The sequence below is a fragment of the Corythoichthys intestinalis genome, chromosome 7 (assembly GCF_030265065.1).
Source record: "Corythoichthys intestinalis isolate RoL2023-P3 chromosome 7, ASM3026506v1, whole genome shotgun sequence".
In the NCBI taxonomy this organism is placed as follows: Eukaryota; Metazoa; Chordata; class Actinopteri; order Syngnathiformes; family Syngnathidae; genus Corythoichthys; species Corythoichthys intestinalis.
Window position 1 is genome coordinate 45,692,947 of NC_080401.1, and position 20,494 is coordinate 45,713,440.

The following is a 20,494-nucleotide window of genomic DNA, read 5'->3' on the forward strand; positions in this document are numbered from 1 at the left end:
GTTGTAAAGCAAGAAAACAACAAAAATTATTGAAATTAACAAAAAAAATAAAAATTCTAATGGGTCAAAATGATTTTTCGAACAGATCATGTGACTAGCATCTTAGAAGGTCATTTGCTTTGCATATCATTTTCCCAAAAAAAAAAAAAAAGTGGGGAGGGCAATTTTATTTTTTATAAAAGATTTTTTTTGTTTGTTTGAAAATATGTTTTATGATTGAAGCAACTTTTGGGGATTGAATGATTTAGACTAGTGACGGGATCTGTCGTTCACTTGAGTAAACGAATCCATTCCGGATCGTTCAGTAAAAAGATTCGTTCAAACGAATCGTTCAACGAATCGTTCGCCCCCCTCATCTCCCTCCCCGCCCAAATGAATCGTTCGGTTAGTGAACGGGAAGTGACGTTGCCGAACGAATCACCAAAGACCGCTTCGCAGTATAACTGAACGGGAAGTGACATTGCTTGGTCCCTCCCTCTCTTGCACATTGACCACTCGTCGTAGTTTCAGAAATGAGTGACAGGCGATATCATTCTGCTTTCACAGACAGCCTCGTCGCCCTCCCGCTGCTGCAAAAGAGAGGGAGAACTTCCGCGTCGTCTGTCCTAGTTCTATGGGCTCAAAGTCATGGCTCGTGCTTGCATTTCGATTGAGGACACGGTTAAACATTTTCCTTTTGTGGGGGGGGCGGGGGGTTGGGGTCGGGGGCGCACGGACTTTCATTAGCATGTTCTTGATCACATTTACAATGCTGCTTGCTACCAACCAGCCAACGCAGCATGCTTGCTGTCACGAAAATAAAAATAAATCGAAAGTTTAATTTCTGAATATGGAACGACCAACACATCATATTTACATCTTGCTCTGTTGTATTTTTGTTTTTATGCTCATCACTATTATTTTTAGTCACTATTGTTAAAAATATAAGTGTAAATAGCTAGTTGTCGAATGTGCTGCTCTAAAATAAAGACAATACTACATTTTGATATTTGCCAGTTTAATTGCAAATCAGTATTAAGATGATCGTATTGAATTTTTGCACTGGTATTAATAAATAAAATAATCCGGTCAACTCCCCTGTCGTCCCCGCATCTTAGATCGTCAAATGCTGACGAGAAATGATTGCTTGCTCTTTACGATGTCGCCTTTCTACCCTCATTAGTCTGTTAAGAAAAATGTAGACATATTGCGACATCTCCCGTGTCCGCGTGCGTTGTTTTGGGGCGCTTGAGTAGCGCATGATGGACGGATTGACATAATTTGTCAAACCAACCGACACGCTCTGGCACGAAAAAAAAAAAAAAAAAAACACTCGGAAAAAATTGACATGTATATAGTTTCATTGCAAATCAGTATTATGGTGATCGTATTGAATTTTTGCACTGGTATTAATAAATAAAATAATCCGGTCAGCTCCCCTGTCGTCCCCGCATCTCAGATCGTCAAATGCTGACAAGAAAATTGTTTGCTCTTTACGATATCGCCTTTCTACTCTCATTAGTCTGATAAGAAAAATGTAGACATATTGCGACATCTCCCGTGTCCATGTGCGTTGTTTTGGGGCGCTTGAGTAGCACATGATGGACGGATTGACATAATTTGTCAAACCAACCAACATCTGACACGAAAAAAAAAATAAAACACTTGGAAAAAATGGACATGTATATACCGTTTAATTGCAAATCAGTATTATGGTGATCATACTATATATTCTTTTTTTCTGTGCACATATGAGGTAAATATCGCTGCCATGAAGCCTCCATATAGTGACAGTTCTTTGCCTCCTTCATTGCCGTCACGCGACCGCAGCTCAGCTTTTGCTTGCCTCGTAGCTACCCGTGTTTTAAATTACTGTAAATTTGATAGTATGTCGTAATAGGTAGTCCCGAGTCTGTTGAGAAAAGTAGTACACTAAACCATGCTCGCTAGATTTGTGTGGTGTTTTTGTCTTTTAGAGCTGCATTTGATAGGCTCCACGTTAACAAATATGTGACAAAGTCCTTTCCTTTCATTATTTGATTCGTTCACCGCATAGTCATTACTGGAAAGTCAAGTTAGCAGCAAGCTAGGTCAGGAGCCGGAGGACCGAGTCACTGAACGGGAAGTGACAAAACTCAGTCTTGCCCCCCCTGCCTGCACGCTGGCTGCTTATTGGCCACACGTGGAAGTGAGTGACATACGCGCTGATTCTGTTTCCGGTCCCTCCCCTGCCCGCGATGAGGCTGGCGTCTGATTGGTCGTGTGCGATGTCAGAAGACGCTGCCGCTTGCTCAACGCCCTCCCACGCAGTGAACAAGCACCAACTTCATAGAACGAATCAGTGCAGATGGTGATTAGTTCGGTCTCGTTCACCCAAACAATTCGTTCAAAAAGAACGAATCGTTCGCGACCGATACAACACTAATTTAGACACAAATGCCCTACCTATAATATGGCCCAAACACAAAAAGGATAGCTAAAATCAAAGAAAACTTTTTTTTACGAAAAAAGTGCTCAAATGCAAATTTTTGAGTCTCATTATATTTTTTGGGGGGAAAAAAATCACCTTTTTTCTGATTAAAATGTTTCTTTCTTTGAAGTGATTTTTGTTTTGAAAATATTTCTTTTTGTATGAAGCAACTTATTTTTTGATTGATTAATAATGACACAAATGTCCTAGCCAAAATGTGGCCCAAACATAAAACCACATTACTTCTATCAAAAAAGTAACATCAATCAAAAAAATTGACTTAAATAAAAAAAACATTCAAATCAAAATAGCTTTCGAATGCATTTTTTTGAATTTCAAATTTATTTTTGCATTCAAACACATTTTTTTTATTGAAGTGATTTTTTTTTAAAAATGAAAAATATGTATTTTGATTGTAGCAACTTTTTTTTGATTGAAGCAACTTTTTTTTTTTTTTTTTGATCGAATAACAAAGACAAATCAACCTCCATACGGCTCCGCCCAGGGGATTCAATTTTTGACTGAGGTAACTACATTGGCAAGACACAGGCGGGCGTACCATATTCAATGGATGATGATCTGGGTGAGAAGTGTAGCTGTCCTGCCAGCAGTCTGATTTAGAATTCCCCTCAAGAATGATGGGAAACAAAAATTTTCAACGTATTATTATAAATATTCTTGTAAGTTAATTTTATTTTTGACACAGCATTTCGGGGTCATCAACATGTTGTGCCCCCCCTTCCCCAAAAGTCAAACTCCGCCTATGTGCTTAGGCAATACTTTTCGCCAAGATCGTCAACGATTGAATATGGTACGTATTTTGCATAGCTATTTTGATTGGGAATGCCAGTTCTCTTTACACTGAGCGCTTTTCTTTTTGTGAACATTATTTTTTTGAGAGATAGGTATATTATTTTTGTTGTGCTTTCAATAAGTGATACTGTAGCGACTTAAAGTGCCTGTGACACGAAAAAGCATGTTTATTTCATAATACACGCGGTATTTTATGCTCCTGAATGATATGGACCGCTTGGATGTGTGTGGAAGCGATCGCTATAGTTATTTAGTTTTTTGAATCCCGCGCCAGGAAAATGAGTGACTTCCGGCTTCGGTCTTGCATTGAGGAGGAGGGCGCTGTGACGTGTACGGTAGAAGACGTCCTCTTCACGCTACAGTGTACTGTTGTGTATGAGGACGAAGGATCCAGCTGATTTTGCGGATTAATATGTTTATTTTTCGCATCACGCCAGCCAAACGGCTGCAGAAAAATCATTCTGTATGAGGGAGAGGCGTATGCGCCTTTTTGGAGTTTCAAAAGGTTCCCATTCACCGTGGATATTTACTGTGGGACCATTGGACTTACGAGGAAATGTAAAAAGCTCTCCTAATGCATTAGCAGCAGCACGTTAGCTGCGTTAGCTCCAGCCACCCTCCTCCGGGGAACGAACTGTAAATTGCTCTCCGCCGGGCGGTTTGCCGATCCGCTAAGACATTCGACAACCGGGTCGTCATGTCAAATAATCCAGGATAGCTATGTGTGATTTTCCGCTTTGAAGACTTTGAAACGTCACTCGGTTCGGGTTAGCATGTCGGCTAGCTGTCACTCCTTCTGGTTTGTTTACATTCTCCGAAGCCGGGGAAGGGAAATGACATATGTCCGATTTAGGTGTCATAAAATATCGTTTGGGAGGTGCGACAGTAAAGGTGAAGTCGACAGTTTTGACCATTATGTAGTAATTTTGCCATGTCGTCTTGAATAAATGGATTTTTATTATTTCATATTCCATTTAGCACAAGATTGTTATTTGTCTTGACCATGCCATTTATTTAGCAATTGGGGAAAATACTTGGATAAAAAGAATATCCTGTAAAAATATGGAAGTAAAGAGACAGAAACAATGACATTTTGCCGCTCTCTTCGTCGCATTTTCCTCATTGTGAATAGTTCCCCCTCGACGGGCTGACTGGTCCTTCTCAAGCCATTTATATAGCTATTGGGGAAAAATACTTGGATAAAAAGAATATCCTGTAAAAATATGGAAGTAAAGAGACAGAAACAATGACATTTTGCCGCTCTCTTCGTCGCATTTTCCTCATTGTGAATAGTTCCCCCTCGACGGGCTGACTGGTCCTTCTCAAGCCATTTATATAGCTATTGGGGAAAAATACTTGGATAAAAAGAATATCCTGTAAAAATATTGGAGTAGAGAGACTGAAACAATGACATTTTGCGGCTCTCTTCGTCGCGTTTTCCTCGTTCTGAACAATTCCCCCTCAATGGGCTGAATAGTAAAACCGATGAGCCCAGTCTACCGCTGACGTCATCCACCTGTTGGGGACGCTAAAGCCCTATAATGGTAGGCGTGGCTAACCGGCAGATTAAAAGACTAATTTCTCGTCATCTGCGCTTTGCTAAATTGTTGTATTAAGTCGAATCGTCTCAAAATATGATTCTAATTCACATAATAATGCCATTTAAGACTTTTTTTCTGGTGTCATATGCTCTTTAACTGTTCCGTCCAAATGCATGATGGGAAGTTGAGCAACCGATGACTGTCAGTGGTGGCTGCAAATGGTATACAGTATGTTCTGCGTTGTGTTCAATTAAGCGTGTTAAGAAAAAGATCGTCTCCCGCTCTGCACAAATGCATGATGGGAAGTTGGGCAACCATGACCGTAAGTGGCGGCTGCAAATGGTATACAGTATGGCTGCGTTGTGTTCAATTCAGCGTGTTAAGAAAAAGATTGTCTCCTGCTTTGCCCAAATGCATGCTGGGAAGTTGGGCAACCATGGCTGTCAGTAGTGGCTGCAAATGGCATACAATATGTTCTGCGTTGTATTCAATTAAGCGTGTTAAGAAAAAGATGGTCTGATCCAGAGGTTGCGCTAGACTTTTTTGTTGTCTGTCATTTTGACTGACAGGGTCATAAAAATCCGGTCATAATCTATTTTTACCCGTCACTTAAATTTTTAAAATGATAATAATGACATACTCAATAGTATTTAGTTTTCATTCATTTTTAATTAATATTCTGTCCAAACAAGCTTAACGGAGAATCCACACCGTGCCATCACACATCAAGCAGATGAATATGTAACTTTTTCTCCGCAGTGACAAAAACAGCTGACTGTGGCCCCAGTAGGTAGGCTAGATATGGAACAATGAAATTAACAGTTCACCTGCTGTGGCCTGAACGCAGTCTCACACCTTCCTCCTTGCTGCCGCTTGCTCGCTCAGTAGTTGCCGAGGGCTGATTGGTTGTTTGCCCTTCATCCTCCACTGCATCAGTCCCTCTTTTTTCACCTTTTTTATCAACAGCATCGTCGTTTTGGGGCTTTTTGAAGAAACTTCGGACACTCAGTTGCGTTGACCTTTTTCCAAGTAAGGCCAGCGACGTCATGCATCAAGAGAGATAATAGCTAATTAATATGCTCACTCGCCACCCTGTGGTCTGGGGTGTGAATTGCAACCTGTCAAAATGACAGATGGACTTTAGTTTTTTCCGTCACCGTTTTAAAAAAACGGTCAATGACGGAAAATATTCGGTTAACGCGACCCCTGGTCTGATCATAAATGAATGCCTGTGTCCACTCGCATTTCTCTGCCTTTTCACTCCCAATGTGCTAAAACGGTGTCATTGTAAACTGTTTGGGGTAACGCATGAACGGGTCATTCCGTGCATGCGTTAATTGCGTCAAATATTTTAACTTGATTAATTAAAAAAATTACTTACTGCCTGTTAACATGATAAATTTGACAGCCCTAATTTATACTAATTGGCCCATCATCAATTGCCCCCAGATTTATGAAATGGATCCCGATCGATTGGCATATCTTTAGTCTAATCACCAATTTCATGACGATATAATGATGATTACTTGGGCACTGCATAGTTCGATTCGATGCAAGGGCCTTAGTTGTTATATGCACATTTAACATAAGCGGCTCCCCTTCAGTCTAGGCAATAAAAATGCAAGGTAATTTTGAGTTTTTGTTGTTGTTGCTGTTGCTTAAACATTTATAAACATTTGAATAAAGACCATTCTTTTTGACAAAATGTTATTAGCATCAGCAGTAAGTGGCACATGCTGATGGCTTTCTCAACAGCTATATTGTGAAAGCATGAACTCGCTTATTTACCAGCTTTGACTGGCGCGTTTTGTTCTCACTTCCTCGGACTACGGACCTTCTTAGTGCACGTGCCTAGTTCAGGATTCCTTTGTGAATTCTTGTATGTGGGAATGAATGTGCAGCCTAGCTGTGAAATCCTGTGTAGCTGTGACTCTGAGTTTCCATCCAACCTATTAGCTTAATTCTTCTGTTGAGGAGAAATGTAAGAACACAACGTCCTCAGTGGAACAAGAGAGCTGTGAAGCACATAGTGTCAAACCTGCCTGTCTGCCTTGGGCCCAAATTAACTTTGTAAGCATCTCAACACAGTCTCTTGGTACATTTAAGACATCGAAGTTTTTCTGGCAATAGGGTCACGGTCTCTGGCTCTTTGTCTTGACGGTTCTTCTTGATTTTGTTCCTATTCCCAGAGGCCTAAATATTGTTGACTGAATTTTCTGAACAAATGAATTAGTGCAAATTTAGCAATTACAGTGCTGGGCAAAAGTATTGGCACCCCTGCAATTCTGTCAGATAATGCTCAATTTCTCCCAGAAAATGATTGCAATTACAAATGCTTTGGTCGTCATATCTTCATTGATTTTGCTTGCAATGAAAAAAACACAAAAGGGAGTGAAAAAAAAAAATTAAATCATTATCATTTTACCCAAAACTCCAAAAACGGGCCAGACAAAAGTATTGCGAACAACTGCTTCCGGTATCCATTAATGAGATTCTTACAATGCTCTGCTGGAATTTTAGACCATTCTTCTTTGGCCAACTGTTTCAGGCCTCTGAGTTTTGAAGAGTGCCTTCTCCAGACAGCCATTTTCAGATCTCTCCACAGGTGTTCTATGGGATTCAGGTCTGGACTCATTGCTGGCCACTTTAGACATCTCCAGTGCTTTCTCTCAAACCATTTTCTAGTGCTTTTTGAAGTGTGTTTTGGGTCATTGTCCTGCTGGAAGACCCATAACTCTACATTATGCTGCAAAATTTGTTGGTAGTCTTCAGACTTCATAATGCCATGCACACGGTCAAGCAGTCCCGCATCAGGGAACCTCCGCCTGTTTGACTGTGGGGACCGTGTTCTTTTCTTTAAAGGCCTCGTTTTTTCCCATGTAAACTTTTCCCAAAAAGCTCTACTTTTGTCATCTGACCAGAGAACATTCTTCCAAAATGTTTTTGGCTTTCTCAGGTAAGTTTCTGGCTTTTTTATGTCTCTGGGTCAGGAGTGGGGTCTTCCTGGGTATCCTACCATAGAGTCTAGAGCTGGGAATCTTTGGGCACCTAACGATTCGATTACGATTACGATTCAGAGGCTCCGATTCGATTATAAAACGATTATTGATGCACCCCCCTCCTTTTTTTTTTAAATAAAGTTTTGTACATTAGTTCCAAAATTGTTCAAAATACTCTCAGGCTAAACCAAACTACTATTTCAGTATCAAGTTAACATATAGCAGTAAACAAATATACGAGAATAACATTAAATAAAAAAACTCCAGTCCCCATTCTGTATCAGCAGCTTTAAACTACATTCAATTAATTTAATGTTGTGAATCAACCGTTAAAGTTGTTAAAATTGCTCCCGTTATTCCATAATTTCCCTTTTGTCTACTTTTGACATGTGAAAGTTTTAAAACTATTTTAAAGATAGATTAAAGTCAATATTTTACCGATTTAGGAGTATTTTAGATAAAAAGTTAATTAGGTTTGCTTCGAAGGTTCGCTACAACAGCATTGCAGGGAAGTTTACTGCTTTAAGATGGCGGCCGTTTACTAACGCCCGCATCTAGCTTTTTGCAGATGTGCTGCTACCGCTACCGAGTCTATTATCCATCTAGTCCTATATAAATGATATCTACCGTAACATTATGTAGCTTAGCTGTACTTGTAGCAGCTTTTCGGCAGCAGTCAGGTATGTTGTTGTGTTTTTTTATCTCGTGGCATGAGTTGAGCTAGAGCCGTGAGTTGAGCGTTGGCATTACCCGAGGGGCCGGTTAATGAGAAGCATAATGTTTAGCTACTCCCGCTCCGTTCCGTCCCGAAGACCGCGCGGCGCGCTGAGTGTGTTGTACTTCCGCTTTACTTGGCATATTTCAATAATCGGAATTTGGAAGTTTGTGAATCGTTCTCGAATCTTCCATGGCCGAATCGCGAATAATCTAAGAATCGGAAATTTTGCACACCTCTAATAGAGTCCCTTTAAATTCAGACGCCGATGGATAGTACGGGTTGACACTGTTGCACCCTCGGACTGCAGGACAGCGTGAACTTGTTTGGATGTTAGTCGAGGTTCTTTATCCACCATCCGCACAATCTTTCGTTGAAATATCTTGTCAATTTTTTTTGTACACATCTAGGGAGGTTAGCCTCAGTGCCATGGGCTTTACACTTATTGATGACACTGCGCACGGTAGACACAGGAGCATTCAGGTCTTTGGAGATGGCCTTGTAGCCTTGAAATTGCCCATGGTTCCTCACAATTTTGCTTCTCAAGTTCTCAGACAGCTTTGATCTTTTCTCTTCGCTCAATGTAGTACACACAAGGACACAGGACAGAGGTTGAGTCAAATTTAATCCATTTTAACTGGCTGCAAGTGTGATTTAGATCTTGCCACCTGTTATGTGCCACAGGTAAGTAACAAGTGCTGTTAATTACACAAAATAGAAAAGCATTATTTTTCAATGGGTGCCAATACTTTTGTCTGTGCCATTTTTGGAGTTTTGTGTAAAATGATTTTTTTCCCATTCTCATTTGTGTCTTTTCATTGCAAACAAAATAAATGAAGATATTACTACCAAAACATTTGTAATTGTAATCATTTTCTGGGATAAATTGAGCATTATCTTGCAGAATTGCAGGGGTGCCAATACTTATGGTCAGCACTGTAAGTGAAAGAGAGGGGAAAGATTGCAGCTTAGTTCGTTGGCTAGCTACGACTTGGCAAGGACTACAATGAGGTATAATACATGTTATTGGATAGTTATTTTGAGATTTAGGGGAACACAAAGGGTTAATTCCAACTTGCGTGGAAATTCTGGTTACGTTGCCAGCGTCGTTCGTGATCCGGGGACTACCTGTAGTGGTTCTGTATTCCTAGTTTACCTTTTGTTGACTGAATTTGATCAGTTTCTGAGTTTTTTTTTTTTATTTTACTTTATTTTTATTTTTTTATTTTTTTATAAATATAACGCTTAGTAGTCTTTTTATGTGAGTGGGGTCGAAGTGTCCTTGTGCAAATCAGCCCAAACACCCTAACATGGGAAAAATATGTTTTAAGAACAAAATGATACTTTATGACACATTTATGTGTTTGGGAAAAGATGGAGCCAAGGCTAAATCTTAATTGTTGTCTTAAACACTAGGTGTGTTTTGGGAACACTCTGGTCTATCACAAGTTCCCACTGTTTTTCATCACCTATTACAGGACCGGAGAAGTGGTGAGTGAGACCACACACCTTAATGGAAGGCAGTTGTGAGTGGTAGATTGTTATGGGATGTGGTGACAGCTGAATATGCAAAAAACAACAACAACCAGGACCACATAGGAGCCTACCAGTTCTACACAGTGTCAGCTCTTCGCTTGTGTTTGACGCCCCCAATAACTAACTCCCTGCTTCCTCAAATGCCTTGTCAGTGCTACCGAGCTTTACTGTAGAGATAATTCAGTAGCAATGTTAGAAATATTACTCTCATGGGATGGGACCCAAAATTTTTCCAATAATTTTTCATTCTACACGCAGTTGCATGACAAAGAGCAAAATCAGTGTGTCAAATATGGAAAGTAATGGACAAGTCAACAATGGCTAAAATAAAATCCCAGATTCAACTTTGTTTCCCAAAAAATCCGATTTGATATTTAATTCTTAGTTATCCAAGCAGGTTTTGCTACTTAAATGATCGTCAACGATAGCCTCTATTTTCCCATATACCAAAAAAAGTTTTTTTTTTCCCTCCAAATAACGGCTTGAACTTTATATAAGGAAAAAGTAGACCTATATATTATATATTTTTCTACATTAAGCTGGATGATTTTCTGCAATATGCCGCTTTGGTCAAACATGAATTTGAACAGTCATCATTATGTATTTATTTTTGACATGCCTTGTCCAGCTACTTGGTCATGGTCAATATACCCTCTGGTTATAGAACCCAAGTGCGCTTCAGCTTTTTGGTAAAGAGGAGAATTCCTGGTTCCATCAATCACAATGTCTTCCAGGCCATGTAGCGTCAAAGCAGCCCCAGACGATCACACACGGATTGGCATCAAGTTTGACTGTTGAAACAGTTCTTTTTCTCAAATGCTGTTACATTTACACTGGCTGTTACAAGACTCGCCATCCAAATAACTCATTTTGTCAGTGCATAGAATATTTTATAGAATATAGAATGTATTTTTTTTATTTTATTTTTTTTACAAAAGTAAGATTCCTTTGTTTTGTCAGCAATGATTTCACCTTTAGACTCTGCCATGGTTGCCATTTTTTGCACCATCTCTTTATTAACTCATGAACAGTCACAGGAGTCCTTAAAGCTTTAAAAAATATTTTCAAAGCCTTTTCTGACTAATAAGTCACCGCATTTTTAATTTCTCAAATTTCTTTTGATCTTGGCATTCTGTTGCTGATTTCTTAATTGCAATGGTCTGGTAGTAATTGGGCTTGAGTAGGGTGTGTGGAAATGAACTCTGCAATTACTTTTTTCACACAGGAACAAGTCTTTTTAAACAAATATATTTTTGATAAATAAAAGACCCCTTGGAAACTGCATTTTATGCATATTTGGGTTCTTTGACACTTTTATTTGATAATACAGTAGTATGAAAAAGTATCTGAACCTTTTGAAATTTCTCCCATTTCTGCATAAAACCATCAAATGTGATCTGATCTTTGTCAAAATCACACAGATGAAAAAAACTGCTTTAACTGCAAATGTGATCTGATCTTTGTCAAAATCACACAGATGAAAAAAACAGTGTCTGCTTGAACTGTAGCACTGAAGAAATGTGAGAAATTCCAAAAGGTTCAGATACTTATTCATACCACTGTACAGCGGTACCTCTACTTAGGAAATTAACTGGTTCTGGAAGTAGTCTCGTATCCTGAAAATTCCGTAAGTAGAGACACGTTTTTCCGTGTAAATGCCCAATCCATTCCAGGCACGACTGAAACACTACATTAAATTTTATAATCGGTGTAAAACTGGAATAAAACAACAGCCAAGCACATTTGAATCAGTCCATATACCAAACCTTACTGTTACCTGTAATGAAGTAGATAACAGAACATGATGCAAAGGAAAACAAAAATAAAATATCTCACCTTCCTCCTCTTTCAAGATGGTGCCGATCTTACGCTTCATGACACAAACCGCGAGGAGACCTGTGCTCTAATGTGCTACTAATGTAAATAACTAGAGGTGTGCAAAATTTCCGATTCTTAGATTATTCGCGATTCGGCCGTGGAAGATTCGAGAACGATTCACAAACATCCAAATTCCGATTATTGAAATATGCCAAGTAAAGCGGAAGTACACAAAACTCAGCGCGCTGCGAGGTCTTCGGGACGGAACGGAGCGAGAGTAGCTAAACATCATGCTTCTCATTACCCAGCCCCTCGGGTAATGCCAATGCTCAACTCACGGCTGTAGCTCAACTCATGCAACGAGATAAAAAAACACAACAACATACCTGACTGCTGCCGAAAAGCTGCTACAAAGTACATCCATATAATGTTACGGTAGATATCATTTATATAGGACTAGATGCATTTTATAGATTTGGTAGTGTTAGCAGCACATTTACAAAAAGCTAGATGCGGGCGTTGGTAAACGGCCGCCATCTTAAAGCAGTACACTTCCCTGCAAGGCTGTTGTAGCGAACCTTCCAAGCAAACCTAATGAACTTTTTATCTAAAATACTCCTAAATCGGTAAAATATTGACTTGAATCTATCTTTAAAATAGTTTTAAAACTTTCACATGTCGAAAGTAGACAAAGGGGAAACTATGGAATAACGGGAGCAATTTTAACAAATTTAACGGTTGATTCACAACATTAAATTAATTGAATGTAGTTTAAAGCTGCTGATACAGAATGGGGACTGGAGTTTTTAATTTAATGTTATTTTTGTATATTTGTTTACTGCTATATGTTAACTTGATACTGAAATAGTAGTTTGGTTTAGCCTGAGAGTATTTTTGAACAATTTTGGAACTAATGTACAAAACATTTAAAGAAAAAAAAAAAAAAAAAAAAGGAGGGGGGTGCATCAATAATCGTTTTATAATCGAATCGGAGCCTCTGAATCGTAATCGTAATCGAATCGTTAGGTGCCCAAAGATTCCCAGCTCTATAAATAACCGTGTGTGTTCTTAAACAACCTCTTCGTGAGACAAAAAGCAACATTTAAAAACAGGAAGTACATGCGTATCTTTTATAGTACTGTATAGTATGTTTGCCTCGTAACCTGAAATTTCTTTCTTAACAAGAGGCAATATTTTCCCGTTGTGGTGTGTCGTAACCTGAAAATTCCGTTTGTAGAGACGTTCGTAAGTACGTGTACCACTGTATTAAAGTGGGGAAACTGTTATTTAAAAAAAAAAAAGATTCTGAAAGTATGGCACGGTATGGTTTAACTGCAATTTTGATTTGTCACAGGCCTTGCTCAAGTTCCCAGTGGACTACCCATACTCTCCTCCTTCTTTTCGTTTCCTCACCAAAATGTGGCATCCTAACATTTATGAGGTAAATATGTTTATAGCGATTATATCAGTCCAGTTGAAATGTGCATAAGCATCTCCTCTCTTGACCATATCCACGGGCCAGAATGGCGAAGTGTGCATTTCAATCCTGCACCCGCCAGTGGACGACCCCCATAGTGGCGAGCTGCCTTCAGAGCGGTGGAACCCCACACAAAATGTCAGGTAAGCCATCTTCAGCCAGTTGAGTCCACCTTAATTTTGCTTGGATTTCCAGCGTGAGCGATGAGTAATCGAGTGACATCATAGATGAGAGAGTATGTAATTAGCCCAGTACTTTTCAAATACTAGGGCACACAGCAAAGACCACTGGAGATATGAATAGCAAAGACGAGGAAATATGACTAAGTGTATGTCGCGTTTGGCTTTTGGCTTTGAATTTTTAATACAGTGGGAGAATAGGAAAGGCAAGGCAAGGCAAATTTATTTATATAGCACAATTCAACACAAGGCAATTCAAAGTGCTTTACATCACATGAAGACCATAAAAATCACATTTAAATCAACACAACGTAAAAACCAAGACAAATGATCGCATTTAATCACAGAATAAAAATAAATAAATAAAAATAAAACAAAAATAAAAATAAAGCAAAAACTACTACTACTAATAATCATTGAAATCAGCAATGGAGATAAGCACAAGAGGAATAGAAGGCAGGTAGGTTGAAATATATAGACAGTTATGGATATGCAGTGCCAAACAAAAGCGTTTTTAGCCCTGCTTTAAAGGAGCTAACAGTTTGAGCATACTTCAGACGTTCGGGTAACTTGTTCCAGAGGTGAGGAGCATAATAACTAAATGCTGCCTCACCCTGCTTGGTTCTTGTTCTTGGAACATGCAGAAGACCCGTTCCAGACGACCTTAGGGGTCTAGATGTCTCATAGGAATCTAACAAGTCAAGCATGTATTTTGGTCCAAGGCCATTAAGTGTTTTGTAGACGAGCAGTAGTATTTTATAGTCTATCCTTTGACTCACTGGAAGCCAGTGTAGCGATTTCAAAACCGGTGTAATGTGGTCCAGCTTCCTTGTATTTGTGAGGACTCTGGCTGCAGCATTCTGTACTAGCTGCAGCTTCCTGACTGATTTTTTATCAAGACCTGTAAATATACCGTTGCAGTAGTCCAATCTGCTGAAAATGAATGCATGCATAAATTTTCCATGTCTTGTTGAGTCAGAAGCCCCTTAATTCTGGTTATATTTTTTAGGTGGTAATAAGCGGATTTAGTGACGGACTTTAGATGGCTATCAAATTTTAGGTCTGAGTCAATAATTACGCCAAGGTTTCTGACTTGATTTGTAGCTGTAAGTGACATTGTGCTAAGTTGGCTGCTTATCTTTGACTTTTCCTTTTTTGGCCCAAAAATGATCACCTCTGTCTTCTCCACATTTAACTGGAGAAAATTCTGGCACATCCATTCATTGATTTGACGAATGCATTTACTCAGGGAGACTAAGGGACTATAATCATGTGGGGACACAGAAATGTACAGTTGTGTGTCATCTGCATAGGCGTGATAGGAGATGTCATACTGTTCCATTATCTGAGCTAACGGAAGCATATAGATGTTAAATAAGAATGGTCCAAGAATTGACCCTTAAGGGACTCCACACGTGAATTTGGTTCGTTCTGACTGATAGTTTCCAATTGACACAAAGAAATCTCTATCATGTAAATAGGATGTGAACCACTGAAGAATAGTGTCAGTAAGCCCTACCCACTGTTCCAATCTGCTGAGTAGTATGTTGTGATCAACCGTGTCAAATGCGGCGCTGAGATCCAATAGTAGCAGAACAGATGATTTGCCTGCATCGGTATTCCGACGAATATCATTTAGGACTTTGATAAGCACGGTCTCGGTGCTGTGTTGTGGCCGAAATCCAGACTGAAATGAGTTCAAAAGATTGTTTTGCATCATAAAAGTCTGGATCTGTTCAAACACAACCCTTTCGATAATTTTGCCCAGGAATGTCAGATTTGATATTGGCCTGTAATTACTAATGGTTGAGGCATCCAGATTAGTTTTTTTTAGGAGAGGTTTTATTACTGCAGTTTTTAAAGTCTGAGGAAACTCTCCTGTTTGGAGGGAAGTATTTATAATCTGAAGTATGTCTGGGGCTATGCAATGAAAAACAGTTTTGAAAAAGGTTGAAGGAAGGATGTCAAGGCAGCATGTTGTGGGCTTTAATTTCGACACAATTTCTGTTAAAGTGGCATAGTCCAGGAGGCTAAACTGTCTAAGATTGACGTGGGGGACATTTTGGGAGGCGTTTAGTGTAACATTTGTTAATCCGGAGTTGCACACAGTCTGTCTAATCTTTAATACTTTGTGTGTAAAGAATGCTGCGAAATTATTACAGGACACCTCAGATGCCAATTCCTGAGGTATTGATGCTTGTGGGTTTGTCAGTTTGTCAACAACAGAAAATAGTGTGCGAGTATTGTTGGTGTTTCTACTAATGATCTCTGAAAAATATGATTGTCTAGCATTTTTCAGTTCCTGGTTGTATTTGCGAAGACTCTCTTTGTAGATATCATAAAAAACTAGGAGTTTGTTTTTTCGCCATCTGCGTTCTGCTCGTCTACAAACTTGCTTTTGTTTTATAGCTCGTATGGCATTTCTCCAGGGTGACCTCTTCTTTCTTGACAAAGTTTTTGTCTTAATCGGGGCAATAGTGTCCATTACAGTCATCACACCGGAACTGAAACTATTTACAAGCTCTCCCACTGGAGCTATTGTAGGGGTTAATGATGAGGCATAGGCCTGTGTGAATAACGCACATGTGTTATCACTTATGTAACGCTTCCTAATCACCTCTGTTTCCCTTTTCAGAGAATGGACAGGGGTGGTCATTTTAAACATAATGCAGTAGTGATCAGACAGAGCAACATCATTCACTGTGACCTCAGAGATGTTAAGACCTTTGGATATTATTAAGTCCAGTATGTGCCCTCTGTTATGTGTTGGAACTGTGACATGCTGAGATAAACCAAATGTATCCAAAATATTTAAAAGCTCTCTAGCACATCCTTCTTCAGGATTATCAACATGAATGTTAAAGTCACCCACTAAAACAACACAATCAAAGTCCATGCAGACGGAAGACAGTATTTTGGTAAGCTCATCAAAAAACATTGTGTTATACTTCGGTGGTATGTAAATTGTTACCAAGGCAGCTCTGCAAGGGCTTTTTAGCTGAATGACAATATATTCAAAGGAATCAAACTGACCACATGAAATATTCGTGCATTGAAAACTGTCCCTGATCAGACTGGCAACCCCACCTCCTTTCTTATGGGTTCTTGGCGCACTAAAGAAATTGAAGTTTGTGGGGGTTGCCTCAATCAGAACTGTCGAACTCTTATCTTGATCTAACCAAGTTTCTGTTAGGAACAACATGTCAAGGTTATGTTTGCTGATAAAATCATTAATTAAGAAAGATTTGCCAGCTAAAGAGCTAATATTTAGCAGAGCCAATTGGAGATGCCAGACTGGATTCACTGGTGAGTTTTGGGAATGACATACTATGCTTAACAGGTTGGCAGAGTTGATTGAACGTTTTTTATTTCTCACCAGCCTAGCCCTTTTTTTGTTGTTTATCACCACTGGGATTGTTGAGCATACATACTGTACTCCATAAGGCCCCGGCTTTTGCTGGGACAGAACAGTCTTTGTAATGTTGTCACAGCCTGGACCCGGTGCACATCATATTGGTGTCGCAAACATGGCTTCCTCCATAGAAGGATAATACCGTGTAGTTCCAGAGTTGTAGTGCTTTGACTTTGCCCCGAGAGAATTCCAGGGAAGGCTGGTTGGTTTGTTGCCATCTTCCCCTGGCACCTGTTGGGTGTGACAGGTACAGGGTGGAAGCGAAGACATGAACTTGAGGAGATCAAGAGACTGGTTAACCTTGCTATCTAGATCCATGGAGTCCCAATCAGGTTGACTCATTATTCCATCCAAACTAAGTCGTCGGCGGGGTGGCTTCCGGGACTGTGGGGATTTAGGCCTTGATGAGGCCTTAGCCTGACTGAGTCGGCGGAGTGGCGGCGTCTTGGAGTTTGAGGATTTGGTGCTGGATGGGGCCTTATCCTGGAGTCGGCGGCGTGGTGGCGTCTTGGAGTGCGAGGATTTGGGGCTGGATGGGGCCTTAGCCTGGAGTCGGCGGCGTGGTGGCGTCTTGGAGTCCGAGGATTTGGGGCTGGATGGGGCCTCGACAGCAGAGGATTGCACGGTCGGGTCGTTCTCCTCCTGTTGAGCTGATGGAGCCACTTCTTGAGTCTCGTCTGAAGTGGGTCGATCACCTGCTACCTGAAAGACCAGTCTGTTTACTCACTATGTCTAAAAATGTTTGCAGCAGACAGCAGGAAGCCAAATCAAGTAAGCCTTAAACACATTAGACTAGGGATGGCCAAATGAAGCCTCATGAAGCAATGAAGCTTTGCAGCCAATTGGTTTGCACATGTAGCAAAGCTTCATGGTGCTTCAGTTACTCTATGGCGCCATCAGGTGGTCTAGAAGCCCAAGAGGTCAACAGTGTTAAGAATTCAATGGCTATTTGCTTAAAACCCTTTCTTGCCAAATGTATCACATTTGATACACTTAGAATTTCATGATTTTGAGACTGATTCAGAATTTTGAAAAATCTTTCCTCAAAAAAAAAAGGATGCAAGTCAAGTCATGCATCTGAAGGTTCCATGAGAAAAAAATAAAAGGATTTAGCAAGGGTTATAAATATTAAAGCGCTTATTACACATATTATTTTTTTTCTTTTTTACAAATTTGAAAAAAAAAAAAGGTTTTCTTTAAGACCTTATTTTTCAAATATTGTGATTCTCTGACAGTTGCTTCATATTGCAGGCATTAAAGCGTTAAGACAAAGATATGAATGTGCTTGTTTTAGTAATTTAGTATGTGAACAAAATACAACAAGTGCTAAGGATAATTTGTTATTCATTTTCATTTAGAAATAATAGCTTTCCCACAGTGGCTGGCTTTAAAAGGTTTCTTTTTTTGGACAATATTTCACCAGCTTTAGAAAATATTCTTTCTCAAGGCACAGATGAAGCTGGGGTGCAGAGTAATGTGAGTGCCAGTTTATATAAATTTGGGTAGGTATTTTTATGTGTCTCCCAGTACACTAATGGATTGTTCATTCTGTCGATGTTTGGTTCATATAGGTACGTTTGGACCTCCTGGGTTGCATCAGCTCAGGTGTTTGGGGATTAATGTAGTTTTTCACCCTTACCTTATTGGAAGCAATCAAATCAAAATATTCCCATACAGGAGAGGATCGCCTTTTTCGTGCAGGTTCCATTGCAAGCAACGGACAAGGCTCGAAAAAAGATTGCACTAGTTGCACCCTTGAGCACAGGTGTAACAAGTATAGACCCTACCCACGTGACGTCACAACTCCGCCCTCCTGACTGGTGCCGCCCAATTGTCCGTCAACACATCGTGTTTACCTGTTACGTCTATGTACATTCCTCCTTTTTACTGCGTGTTTTTTGCTCGTTAACATTAATAATCAAAATGGTGAAGGCGTGTGTGGCGGTCGGTTGCAATAACAGAGAAGATAGACGGAGAGACTTGAAGTTCTACCGGATTCCGAGAGACCCGGTGAGGAGAGCAAGATGGGCTGCTGCAATTCGACGAGAAAACTGGGCTCCGAACGATTACCACAGATTATGTAGTAGTCATTTTATATCTGGTAAGATGCATTTAATATATATTTAGAGGGTTTTGGGCTGACAACCACAATTAAGATCATTGCTAGGCTAATCGCCGACAACATACACGTATGTATGTAGTGAGAGTGCTATCGCTAAACCATATAAACATTAAAAGCCCTAGCTCCATTGACAAATGACATGAAATACATTAGACTTGACAGTGGATGTTAGCAAGAACAAAAGATTTTGAATTGAAAATTTCGTAACTCACTTTTCCAAGCACAAGATAGATTCCTGCCGAATTTTCGTGGACGAGGACCTGTTTTACCCAACCAGCAACGAAGTATTTATAAGCCTCCAAGCTCTTAAAGTTTTTCAAACTTTGGTGAGAATAGGCTGATTTTGGGTGGACAAGATAGTTGTAAATATCAGGGTAGCTAGCAGATGTCAGGCAAAGACGGCGAAGACAGCGGGTCGAAAAACATCGATTTAGGCATCAAATATGGATCTGGCGAATGGATAAACTGAAGCTTTTCCACATAATGCCTTTTATGCAACGCATCCAGTGAGTTTACGGCATCCGAAAGCACCGGGTCTTCCATGAAATGCATTATAAATTGCTCGATCAATTGAGACCATTGATAATACAGACACAAAATGACGGACAATGGGGCGGAACAATACAGCGATCACGTGATTTTTTGACGTCGGTGGGTAGGGTCTATAGGAGCCCGAAATCCACAAAATGTGAAATAACAGGCGATCGCCATTGCGTTTTGCAACCAATTTATACCGTAGTCTGTAGTGTGTTTTCAATGCGCTCCAAATGTTGGACCACTCCCGAAGTGTTAACGGGATTCAGCCGACCAGCGAGGCTTTACACGTCATCATTTCCGGGTTTTGCCAAAATGACGCGCGCCTCGATACAAGCTTTGTGGAAACGCCCCTCCCATTACTTGACACAAGCTTCGGAACCTCGGCCCATTCCATCCCATCACTACATTAGACCCCAGTCCCATTGATAAGCTGCATGATTTTTTTTTCCCAGCGAAACATGCCGAATATTGCCAACAATCATCTCGCTTTGTCAGTGTTACATCATTAAGCAGTGAGCATTGTAGCATCATATAATGTGGTACAGTGGTATGAAAAGTATCTGAACCTTTTGGAATTTCTCTTATTTCTGTATAAAATCACCATCAAATGTGAGCTGATCTTTGTCAAAATCACACAGATGTAAAAACAGTGTCTGCTTTGACTAAAACCACCCAAACATTTATAGGTTTTCATATTTTAATGAGGATAGCATTCAAACAATGACAGAAGGGGGAAGATAAGGAAGTGAACCCTCTGCCGAAGGAGACTTGAAGAGCACTTGAAACCAATTTTTACCCAACAATTTAAGTCATTCTATAGATGCCAATGTACTTGGATGCCATTGACGGCTATGAATGTCATTCATTTTCAATGGCAAAAAAACAATGTCCCCAAA

At 39.9% G+C, this 20,494-nt stretch overlaps 1 protein-coding gene across 2 annotated transcripts in view; it reads left to right on the forward strand.

Moving 5' to 3' along the window:
- Positions 1-20,494, forward strand: part of LOC130919329 (ubiquitin-conjugating enzyme E2 R2-like) — a 33,086-nt gene that overhangs the window by 5,013 nt on the left and 7,579 nt on the right. For both annotated transcript variants that reach the window (XM_057841924.1, XM_057841925.1), the window contains exons 2-3: positions 13,226-13,312; positions 13,394-13,491. In XM_057841924.1, coding sequence (XP_057697907.1) covers positions 13,226-13,312; positions 13,394-13,491 — 185 coding nt within the window. The remainder of the gene's footprint in view (positions 1-13,225; positions 13,313-13,393; positions 13,492-20,494) is intronic.